This window comes from Rhinolophus hipposideros, assembly GCF_964194185.1.
Source record: "Rhinolophus hipposideros genome assembly, chromosome: 20".
In the NCBI taxonomy this organism is placed as follows: domain Eukaryota; kingdom Metazoa; phylum Chordata; class Mammalia; order Chiroptera; family Rhinolophidae; genus Rhinolophus; species Rhinolophus hipposideros.
In genome coordinates this window covers 2,097,604-2,109,400 of record NC_138066.1, presented here as the reverse complement: position 1 = coordinate 2,109,400, position 11,797 = coordinate 2,097,604, and the positions used below count along the sequence as shown (strand labels likewise).

Sequence of the window (11,797 nt, the reverse complement as noted above, 5' to 3'; positions counted from 1 at the left end):
TTGTGGTTACCATGAGGTTTATATAAAATGTCTCATAGATAAAATAGTCCTTTTTCTTCTGATAGTGTATTCTCTTCCTTTGCCTATACACGTTCTGTCCTTTTCCTCTTTCCCTTTTATGTTTTTGTTGTCACAAATCATCTCTTTTTATGTTGTGTGTTCATTACCAAACTGAATTTGCTATAGTTATTTGCAATGCTTTTTCCCCCTTTAAGCTTTATGCTATAATTGCTTACACCCTGTTCTGTAATAGAGTTGCAATTTTCTGGTTCTGTCTGTCTGTTTATAACCTTATTCAAAATTTTCTGTAATTTTGCCTTTTTATTTCTGGTAAAAACAAAAAACAAAAAAACTAAAAACTAAAAAAAGACTTATTTATACATTTTGTGTAAAGCAGATTTTGTTCTGGTGAACTCATTTTTTATTTGTCTGGTAAGGCTGTTATTGTTCCTTCATAACTGAAGTATAACTTTGCTGAATAGATTATTCTTGGTTGGCAATTTTTATCTTTCAATATTTTGAATATGTCATTCCACTCTCTCCTGGTCTGTAGAGTTTCGGCTGAGAAATCTGATGATAACCTGATTGGGTTCCTTTGTATGTTACTGTCTCCCCCCACCCCTTGGCTGCCTTTAGAATTCTTTCTTTATCATTAACTTTTGACTGTGTTAATATAATGTGTCTTAGAGAAAGTCTTTTTGTGTTGAGATAATTAGGTGTTCTAATATTAGCTTCTTATACTTGTATGTTCAGCTCCTTCCCCAGTTTTAGGAGTTCTTATCCATTATTTCTTTAAGTAGGCTGTTTGTTCCCTTCTCCCTTTTTTCTCCTTCTAGAAGACCCATTATCTATTTATTGCCTTTTCTATTACAGCTTGTTCTCACAGAGTCTTTTATTTTTAAAAAATTCTAGTTCTCTCTTCTTTTCCACCTGAGTCATCTCTATATTTCTATCTTCAAGCTTACTAACTAACTCTCTCTTCCATATAATCTGCTCTATGTCTATTGCTTTCTAATGCATTTTTAAATCTCATTATTGAGTTCATCAGCTCCAGAATTTCTGTTTGGTCCTTTTTTAGAGTTTAAATCTTTTTGGTAAAGTACTCCTTCTGTTCATTAATTTTATTCCTTGGCTCATTGAACTGCCTTTCTCAGCTTTCTTGTATCTCGTTGAGTTGCTTCATGATAGCTATTTTGAATTCTGTATCATTTACATCACAGTATACGATGACTTTGAGTTTGGTTTCTGGAGAATTGTCATTTCTTTTTGTGAAGCTATGTTACTGTGATTATTCGTGGTACTGAATAGGTTGTTTTCTGTCAGCACATCTGAAATAGTGAACACTTTTCTTATTTAGGTACAGTTTTGTTTAATTTTAACAATTCGGCAGATTGGTAATTAGAGGCTTTTCTCTTGTTTTTCAGTATGCGGCCTCTATAGCACAAATTTTTTTATTTCTCTTACCTGTGCCGACTTTTGTTATATTTGAGAGTCAAGACTATCCACCCTCATCTGCCTCTGCCAGAGGTGTCACATGTGCCATCTCTGTAACTGCTTGTGCCTCCAGGGTCACTGGTTACTTGTTGCTGCCAGTATCACTACAGGCATGGATTTCACTGCAGTTGCAGGCATCACCACTGGGGTCACTGGGACAACATGTGCCTCTGCTGCTAGCGGGGTTGTCTGGGTCTCAGGCACCCATGGCATGGAGGGGGCTGGGGGTTAGCAGCATCTCAAGCTTGCTGTTACTGCTGCCCCATTCCCTGTGGTCTCTGGTGCCATAGGAGCTGGAAGCCCTGGGTCACGTGTGTTGTTTCCACTTCTGCTACCAAGCATTACCACAGCCAGGGAGGAAGCCAGAGTAGTGGGTGCCGATGTGGCTGCTGACCTTCTTTTCCTTCATAAGGGCCATGATGGGGAGGTAGGTAGAGTCACAGGCCTTATCTCTGCCACTGCTATTGCACTCGCTGGGGTCATAGGCTCAGCTACCATGGCCCAGAACTGGGGTTGTGGGCACCGTCCGCGCTATTTCCCCAGTTCCATCTTCCCAATGCATTTTAATCCACCTCCCTTCAGATGTACAGATTTGTAGACATCTCAGGCATTCTAATGTGTTGAGCAGAGGAATCCTTGTTGCGTTATAGATGTCCCACCAGTTGTAGATTGAAGGGGAGAGACAAAGAAGTGTCTCACTTCTCCTCATGATGCTGCCATCACTTGAACTTCAATGTGAATGTACTTTCTACCAAAGAAATGTACACTGAAAAATAGTTAAAATGATACATTTTATTGTTAGGCATGGCCAGAGGAATGAGTCGTGGGAGATCAGAATTTATTTGGTGTGTTTGAGCTGTGGGAGGTCAAACTAGAAAAGACTATGACCTCCCCAAGCAAAAAGGGGTATGGAGTTTTATAGCGGGGTAAATGAGGTTGATACCCCTTCAATGCTTCAGGGGGTTTCCATTGCATTGACTCTAGCAACAAAGGGTTTTGGGGCATGACCAAGCCCTCCAGCTCCACACCCTGGCCCCCAGGCCTCCAATGGACCGGACCACCCAGGCCCACTCAGGCCCACTGATCACAAGCTGCTAGGAGACAAACGAAGTACAAAGCAAGACAGGATAAGATGGTTTCTACATTCCAGATGGCTTCTCCAGGACTAAGGCAAATACAAGCCGGCAGGTACAAAATACAAAGCAAGACAAGATGACTTTTAAGATACGAAGGTACCTGTTCCTGGCCTAAATATGGCCTAGCATTTATGTTATGTATATTTTAGCACAACAAAAATAAATAAGTTAATTTTTAACTAAAAAAAAGAAACTTAAGGGTGCTGGGTGAATTAAAATTTGCAGTCCATCACTGGGTCACAGGTAAAAGATATGGGGTTGGGATGGGAGGAGACATCTGTTGCAACCCTCTCTCTTCTGCAAAGGGGAGAATGGACGAGACAGGATCTAGTCCCAGGTAGAAGGTGAAGGTCTGACCACCTATTCCTTTAAAAAAGTTACCCTTGTAGAATTAGGAGATAACCTATAGATCCCAGAAGGGGTTGATCTTATAGACATTAAAGCTAATGGTAATACTTTCATTCAGGGGAGGCTGGATGAGCTCCCTCAGTAAGATGGAGGGGACACGCGTCTGTGGGCCCCTCTGCTGCCCCTGCAGGGTGAGCCCACTCTGAGCTAGCCTGGCCCACCTGGGTGGTCTGTGGAGCCACAGCAATGGCTATGGCAGTTGGAGCACTACGCTGCAAGGAGCTGTGCCTGAACCATTGAGAGCTGTGGCCAGTGCAGCCTGCCCTAGCCCACTGCTTGTACCAAACTGCCAGCTGACCAGCTCACACCAGGGAAGAGGTAGTAAGAACCAGGTGGTGGGCAGGGCTGAATGCAGACAGTGCTGCTCCAGGCTAGACACAGTCCTCTCATGCAGTCTGTAGTAGTTTGGTACCCTGGCAAGATCTGTGTTTCTGGAGCCCAAATCTTGCGTTGTGGTTAGAATAGTTTATAATTATAAGAAGTAAGAATAGTAACAGTCACTTTTTCCCATGTTTTGGGGGTTTTTTTTTGGTTTTTTGGTTTTTGGATTTTTGGTTTTTGGGCCTCTTTTCATTCTTCACACCAGCCCGTTCGAGACAGAAGGCTCCTGTTTTATGCATTTGGGTAAAGAAAGGCACAGAGAGCAGTTGTGTGAGAGGATCAAGGGAGCACAGCAGGAAGTGTCAGAACCCCAGCCAAGCCCACTCCACAGCAGCCCCTGCACTGATGTACATTTGACTTCTCAGTGCCCTTCAGCCAGCGTACCAGGAACATATGTATAACTTGTCACGTCCAGCGCAACACAGGCAGTGAGGAGGCGAGAAGAGGCGGTTTGGGTTAAGTCTTTAAGAAAGAAACAGAGACTTAATGCTGTTAAATCTCTCAGAAGGCCAGGGGTCTCTCAGTCTTAGAGGACTGGAGCCCCAAACAAAGCCGGCTGGAGGCTTTTATTGACCAGTATGCAAGGGAGTAACAGTGTTTTGTTTTTTTTGTTTTTTTTTATAACTAAAGAACATTTATTTGTTTTTCACTAAGACTTTAACTTGAGGACATAACTAAACTGTGTCACCACCCCCACTCCAACTTGCAGAAGGGCTGTTAGTACAGTGAATGTTATAAAGCAGGCATGAACAGTTTTTGAAGGACTGGAACAAACATTACCTGACAAAGAACAAATTCCATCTAAATAATCATAAAGATGTTTAAGTAAAAAAAAAAGAAAAAAAAGGGGGGGGGGTTGGTGGGGGTTTCAGATTGAACCAGATCCTCACATTTCATCTAACACATTTATCCTGGGCTAGAGTGTACCAAAATGGAAACAGGATTACTATAATACAGAACTTCCACTACAGTACGCTGTACACACCTGTGTTCCAAACCCACCCCCAGCCCCTTAATGCTTCCAACATAACTATTTCCCAGCCTGTTGAGCCTGCCAACGTAGGAGCATGTAGATCTTCTCTTTAATCCAGTCTTTGTTATAAGGCTGGTATGTCTGGGTATCAGCTCGGTAAACAAGGCAGCTGAGGTCTGCCAGATCATCAATAAAATCAAACAACTGGCTGATATCATATGTGATAGAGGGGCTGTTGGGATTCATTCTCTTCAGATGTTCTTCATACATTTTACAAACGCCTTCCATGCATTCATTCACAGATTCGTAGTCCGCGTAAGTTCTTCCTTCTGGCCTCTTGGTAGGCTGTACCAGCAAAATGGTGTGAGACATCGCGCCAAACTCTTTTGCTAAAGCCGCCACCGACCAGTAACAGTGTTTTATGGCACGGTCTGTGACACTCATAAACAGCCCAAGCCAATTTATCTTAGTCTCTAAACAGCCAAGGTACAAGGTCCCATTATATCTTACTTAAGGTAAATATCTTCTCAGTGTTAAGTCTGTCAGATATAAGAGATAACTGGTCTTCGTTCTCCTCATTATATTTCTAACTGACGGCTGTTAGGGAAAAGTCAGAGCCGGCAACAGACTTTCCCAAGCAGGGGGAAGGGGAGGCAAGCCCTTTCCCGAATTTGTTTAAGGCAGCTTATTGGGGGACCCCACTGGGTTCCGCCTGGCTTACGTTGTATCTCCTGTGAGATATCTTTGGCTGCAGACCATCTTTTGGGGATTAGACAGAGAGACATAAAGTGTAAACACAAGGAGGGAACAGAGTCCCAGAAAGGCACAATCTCACAGACTCTTCTTTCCTTAAGGAAAGACATGGAGGGACAGTTGGCTAGGCTGTTGTGCGACTACAGTAACTGAGCACACTGGGCTGTTAAGTAGCTGCAGGGAAGGAGACTGTACACCATGGGGCCTGTGGGGTGTGTCAGTGAGAGGACGTCAGAAGGAACCTCTGACAGCATTTGGGTGTCATGTGGGTGACTTGGTGGAGGGTCCAAGGAAGCCAGGCATTTGTACCAGATTGATTTCTATTAGAAAGCAGGGGACAGTTCTACGACTGGGTCCTTTGTGGGTACCACAGTGACCTTATTTGTGTCTGTTCTTAGATAAAATTATGAAGTAACCTTGTTTTGTTTCATTTTATCCTGGTCTCAGAGTAACCTCTGAGGTTGATAGTCTGTGAGAATTTAATGTCCAACAGAAGAAAGTGGCCTGGCGGAGAACCTCAGACCTCAGGGTTCATGATCATATTGAGATCTAGCCACAAAAGTCAGATCAGTCCAGATGGCAAGGGCTGCTTTTTCTCTCTCTCTCAGTTCTTCTTTTGGCCAAGGGCAAATGACATCAGGCCACAGGACATTAATTCACTATGTACAGATTTTTACCCTTGTCAAGATTTTATTGGTTAAGATGAGAAACATGTATTAAATATGCTCTGCAGTTGATCCAAGGTTAATCTCTCTCTCTTTCTTTCTGTTTTAGGACAAGTTGCTGAGCCATCTGATGTGACAATGGCTATGCAGCAGCATTTAAAACTCTGGGCAGGACATATAAACCGACTAAAACAGACAAGTAACACAAACAGAATGACTGTAATGTTTGCTACAGGTTTCAAAGCCAATAGGTCCCAGAATCTAGTTATGTCTGCTTTAGAGAGTTGGGTCCTTTTTTTTTTTCAGCTTAGTAACAGGCCGTTCTATTTGCCCTGTGGTTATCATGTTTGTGTAACAAGGGGTATGCGCTATAGCATTACTCCCTCTTGACTGACTAAAAGCCAATCAAAGGCTACACAATTGTTCATGATTGCCTTAGTTAATGCATTTAGATTAGTTTGTTGGGTCCTTGGAACTGAAGCACCATCATTTATGACATGAGTCAATTGGACATGTGTTTTTAGATTTATGGTGCTTTGATGCTTCACTGATACCAACATGGGATTTCAAATTGGCCTTCTGCTTAGTGCCCCTGAGTTTTCTTTTACCCAGCAATCTGATTTGGGACTTATCCATTATAAAATTATTGGTGCTCACTTAGGGGTGGGAAGAAATTCAGCATGGAAAAACCTTGAAATACATGGGACTGGATATTTTCTTCCTTGAAAAACTGTTGCACTTTGTTCTGGAGTACAGTTAAACTACTAGGGATCCGTTTGATTCTTTAAAACTGTTTATTAGCAGAAAATCCCACTCTCTTTATAGGAATCGAACAACATCTTGGACCCAACAGTGTAAAAGTCACAATGTTTAGCATCCAATCAATAGGCATGACTTAAAAAGGAAGGAAACCCTGTCACATGCTGCAACGTGGATGAACCTTGAAGACATGCCCAATGACATGCTAACCAATCACGAAAGGACATATGTTGTATGATTCCACTCATACGAGGCACCTAGAGTAGTCAAATTCATAGAAATAGAAAGTAGGATGGTTGTTGACAAGGGCTGATGTGGGGTGGACGCAATAATGGGGACTAAATGTTTAATGGGGACAGGGTTTCAGTTTTGCAAAAACATTTGGAGATGGATGGTGGTGATGGTTGTACAATAATGTGAATGGATTTAATGCCCCTGAACTGTACACTTATAAAATGGTTACAAACGTAAATTTTGTGTTACATGTATATTACCAGAATTTAAAATTTTTTTCAAAAAAAAATCAATAGGCATGAATAGAAGCAGGAAAACATTATTCATAATCAGGGAAAAAAATATATCAGTAGAATCAGATCCATAAGTGACAGAGATGTATGTATATGTATAGAATTAATAGACAAAGACAGAAACAGCTATCATAAATGTGCTCAAGAATGCAGAAAAGATCAGGAGAGAAATAGGAGATATTTCAAAAATAAAGACTAGATGGGTTTTATAGCAGAGTAGATATTATAAAGAAAAGCTCAGAGAAGAAAAGCTAAAGAAAGAATGAAAAGGGGGGGAAGAATTTCAGGGACTCATGGGACAATATCAACTAGTCCAGCATACATGTCATTGAAATCCTAGAATAAAAGGGGGTGGAAAAAAAATTGAAGAATAACGTCCTGAAATTTTCCAAATACAATGGAACCCAGCAGATCCAAGAAGGTCGATGAACCCTAAGTACAGGAAACACAGAAAACCACACCAAGGTGCAGACTATTAATAATTACTTTAAATGTAAATGGTTTAAATACTGCAAAAAAAAAAAGGCAGATGTTATCAGATGGGGTAAAAGGGCAAGACTCAGATATGCTCTCTATAAGAAACCCACTTTAAATATAAAGACACAGCTAGTTAAAAGTGAAAGAAAGAAAAATTATATACCATGCAACCACTAAGTAAAACACACCTGGAGTAGTTATATTAACATCAAAGTGGACTTTAAAAGTACTACTACTAGGATAGTGGAGAAACATTTCAGAACGCTGCATTCAAAGGAGGCTATGACATTCCTAAACGTGCATACACCTAAATAATAGAACTTTAAAATACATGAACCAAAAACTGATAGAACAGCAAGGAAGAAAAGACGAAGCCACAATTCTAGTTAGAGAGTGCAACATTCCTCTGTCAGTAATTGATAACCAACTAGACAGAAAATCAGTATAGATATACAAGATTTGACAACACGATAAACCATGTTGACCTAATTAACATTTTAAAAGACTCTACCCGACAACAATAGAATTCTTTTCAGCTGTTCCTCTTTCTCTGCAGTTCCCATGCAGACAGATTGTCCCAGGAACAGTCATTCTTACTTTCTCCTGATTCTCCTGGAATGTTTGTGGAGCTCCCTGGAAAAAAACACACTTGAGTTGTGTCATGCAGGGTCTCATGTGGGGTCTCTGGTCCCCACACAAGAACGCAGGATATGGGGAGGCCAAAAAGGAACATCCATGGAGCCATAGCTAGGGGAGTCATACCACTATATTCTCACTGGTGGTTGGTTTGGAGACACAGGAAGCAGGAGCCACACGATCCAAAGACTGCTGTCTGCTTCTCTGCCAACCAACCCGTTGCTAACTGCAATCCGAATTTGCTAGCATAGCCACGGCAGTTATATCAGTGGCTAACGGCTAACTGGTAACAGCTGATGGCCAACTAGTCACAGCTGACGGCCATCTACTACCTGAGCCAGCACCTTACCACGTGAGGCTGAAAGCCTGGAAACTGCTCGCTGGGACTCTGTCCCCACAACTTGGTTACTCTGTGCCTTCCCTAGAAAAGGAAAATGACAGAGTGGCAATCTCACACCGTGCTGGAAAAGCACCCAGGCTGAGACATCCATGCCCCACTTTGGGACCTAGGGAATAATACTGGTTTAATTGGAGATATAAAACCAATAAAAATAACTTTCCAAAAGAACAAGCCATGGTCATATGTAAAACACTATTTTTTGTCAAGGGCTCAATTAGAGAAAATCAAACCAGTTATAAAAAATTAGGAAAAACAAGGCTGAAGTGACGTTGAGGGGCAGCGATGCCTTCAGTGCTTCAGTGGGCAGGCCTCTCGGGTTCGCGGACTGATTGATGGAGTCTGGAGCGCATGGCCTCTGCCCGGGTGTCCTCTGCGGGTGTGAAATAGGATGTATGGATATATAAAATGTGTTATATATGTTGGATTGAGGTTTGCAAAACAAATTGTTTACTGGTAGGGCCAGGACTATGGTCGCACATGTGTGAGACTGATAAGAGTGAAGTAAAAAATATGTTTTTGTGTGAAACTGAGCATAACAAAATTGAGTGATAAACACTTTCACCAAAACAACTCCTGGCAAACACCTTCTGGTTATCACCAAAGAGGTAAACAACTCCTGGCAAACAACTTCTGGTTATCACCTAAGAGGTAAACAACTCCTGGCAAACAGCTTCTGGTTATCACCTAAGATGTAAACAAGTTCAAGGGAAAGAGGATAAAAGCAGAATTCCAGAGCAATGCCATGAGTAGTCCGACTGGGCGCTCCGGCTAAGACCCTCTGCGAGGCTCTGAGCCAGACACTCCGGAACGATCCTCCAGGATGTTCTTCTGGACAAGCCCATAGAGTCCTCTGCGAGGTGCAAGAACAATACTCCGGGACTCTCCGAAGTTCTTCCTTGCAAAACCAGCTTGCCTCAGACCCATCATGGGCCCTGCCATCTCTCCCGGACCAGGGATTTTCTCCACCTCAATTTGACTCTGGAACTTGGTTCATTATTAAATTTTATCCTGTTCTGTATAACCTTCTGCGCTTACCAGAGCATTGGCCTTTGGAGGGATATTGGCTCCCAAATAAAGTTGTGTTACTAACTGTCGTGTGGGAGATCCTGCTCGTTGCACCATTTGTCGAGCGGGGCGGCCTGCGGGCTCTCTGCTCCTGCTCCCAACATAAGAACGCAGGACATGGTGAGGCCAAAAAGGAACTCTCACGGAGCCATAGGTAGGGAAGTCATACCACTATAGTCTTACTGGACGCAATATAGTCTCCCTGGAGGCTGGAGCCACACAACCTGCAACCTGCTGTCCCCTTCTCTGCCTGCCAGCCAACCGACTGACCAACCAGTGCAGCCACGACAGTTGTATCAGTGGCTAACTGGCTAACTGGTTACAGCTGATGGCCAGCTAGCCACAGCTGACGGCCATCTACTACCCGAGCCAGCACCCCTCCACGTGAGGCCGAGAGCCTGGAAACTGCTCTCTGGGGCTCTGTCCCCATACTCACTCTATCTTAACCTGTGTGCCGGGACTTTGTTCCCCACTCGCGTCATGAGTACCACACAGGGACGTAGGGCCCTGCCAAGGGGTTAATGTTCCCTTGACTTTCGGGAAGAGACTGAAGTGTGGTGACTGTCCTTACAGGTACTCGCAACAAAGGACAACTACTCCTTTTTACCTTTGGTTCACAACGTCATTGAATGCATGGACAAGGACAGCCCAGACACCCAGCAGGACCTGAGCGCCCTCAAGGCCAAGTTCCAGGAGATGCGAAAGGGCATCAGCACCATGCCTGGCATCCACCTGAGCCCCGAGCAGCAGCAGCAGCAGTTGCACCGCCTCCGCGAGCAAGTCAGGACCAAGAATGAACTTCTGCAAAAGTACAAGAGCCTCTGCATGTTCGAGATCCCCAAGGAGTAGATGAGGCCGGCGTCCGGGAAGGCGCAGAAAGCAGGGGAAGAGCGGACGGCCTCACTGCCCCTCGGAGAGGGCTTCTGTCCGAGCCCAGCTCTGAACTAGCTGGGGGGGGGGGGGTACCGAACTGCTTCCTGAGCTGCACTGGGCCCTGCGGCTCCAGGAGGGGCCAGCCCGGAGCTGGGCTTTGGTGGGGCTCCCTTGTACACACCCGTGTGTCTAGAGGCACAAAGACGGGAGCGCCTGCTGTGGGGGGAGGAATGTGCTGGGGGCTGCAGGGGCTTGGAGGCCCCCAGCCCGTCCCTGGGGAGGGGCCACCTGCTGCGGGGCGGGGCCCCTCCGGGATCGGAGGAGCTCAGTAGGAAAGGAGCATCTCCCGAGCTTCCTGCCTTCCCTCCCCCCGCCCCGGTGTGCGGTGTGTACCAGCGACGTACTGTTCTGGTACAGCAGAACCGTGACACATTTGCATAGGATTCACCGGACAGAGCCGCCCTGTAGTCACGTGGCATGGGGTTAAAATGGTCACGGAGGCTGTGGGAGAGGGAGCGTTGCTCCACAGACCACGGGGTAGCTTTGCCCCTGAAACAGTTTGTTTGCTTTCGCCTTTGAGCCCCGAGCCCCGCCCGCAGGCCCCTGTGCCCGGGTCTCCAGCACCTACACGTGCTCGGCACTTGCAGCTCTCGCTCCCTTTGTGTCCTGTCACCTTCAGGCGGCTCAGCCAGCCAGTTAATGCCTGAGAAGGCCCAGACCACGTCAGACCCCACGGTGCTTCCCGCGGGGCTGGGGGACTCGAGGTTTCTGCGCAGGCACAGACAGGTGTCCGGGGGCGCAGACCTTGCTCCTCCCGGCGTTTCAGGTTCCCGTGGGCCTGGTTTAAGAAACGTTTCCCCCTCTGGCCCGCTCCTAGAGTCAGCCACGAACACACCGCGCTGCACACAGAGGTTCCCGTGCGCTTCGCGTTCAGAGAAGGGCAGTTCTGGGTGACGGTTCTGGTCGCACTCGGCCAGGTGGGACCGTTTAGCTCTGAGGCAGGTCTGAGGGGCGACGAGCTGGACCCAGACGTTAGGAGTCAAGTCCTGCTTCATCAAATGGGTCCAGACGCCCCGCGTGTTCTGCAGGTGGGACATCTTATTCGTGGGCTCTTGCCTTCCCTCTCAAGGTTAAGGTGAGAACAGTAAGCGAGTATTGTTTAGACCTAAAAATGAGTCCATAACCTGTGCTGACCCATGCAGGGCCCTGACAGACGCTCGCCGACTGACCTTGTTGGCAGGTATTGGTGG

General features: G+C 45.3%; 2 protein-coding genes across 2 annotated transcripts; one reads left to right on the top strand and one right to left on the bottom strand.

Moving 5' to 3' along the window:
- Positions 1 to 4,449: 4,449 nt before the first annotated feature.
- Positions 4,450 to 4,792, bottom strand: LOC308488242 (enhancer of rudimentary homolog; the record flags this gene model as incomplete). Its single annotated transcript, XM_081027792.1, has 1 exon — positions 4,450 to 4,792. Exon 1 carries the CDS (start codon positions 4,762 to 4,764, stop codon positions 4,450 to 4,452), a length of 315 nt encoding a protein of 104 aa, XP_080883918.1. The 5' UTR covers positions 4,765 to 4,792.
- A 4,165-nt stretch (positions 4,793 to 8,957) lies between these two features.
- LOC308489272 (mediator of RNA polymerase II transcription subunit 9-like) lies at positions 8,958 to 10,554 on the top strand (the record flags this gene model as incomplete). The annotated part of the gene is made up of 2 exons (XM_081030158.1): positions 8,958 to 8,972; positions 10,248 to 10,554. The coding sequence occupies 2 exons, from the start codon at positions 8,958 to 8,960 to the stop codon at positions 10,521 to 10,523; spliced, it is 291 nt and encodes a 96-aa protein (XP_080886284.1). The 3' UTR covers positions 10,524 to 10,554.
- Between the last annotated feature and the right edge of the window lie 1,243 nt (positions 10,555 to 11,797).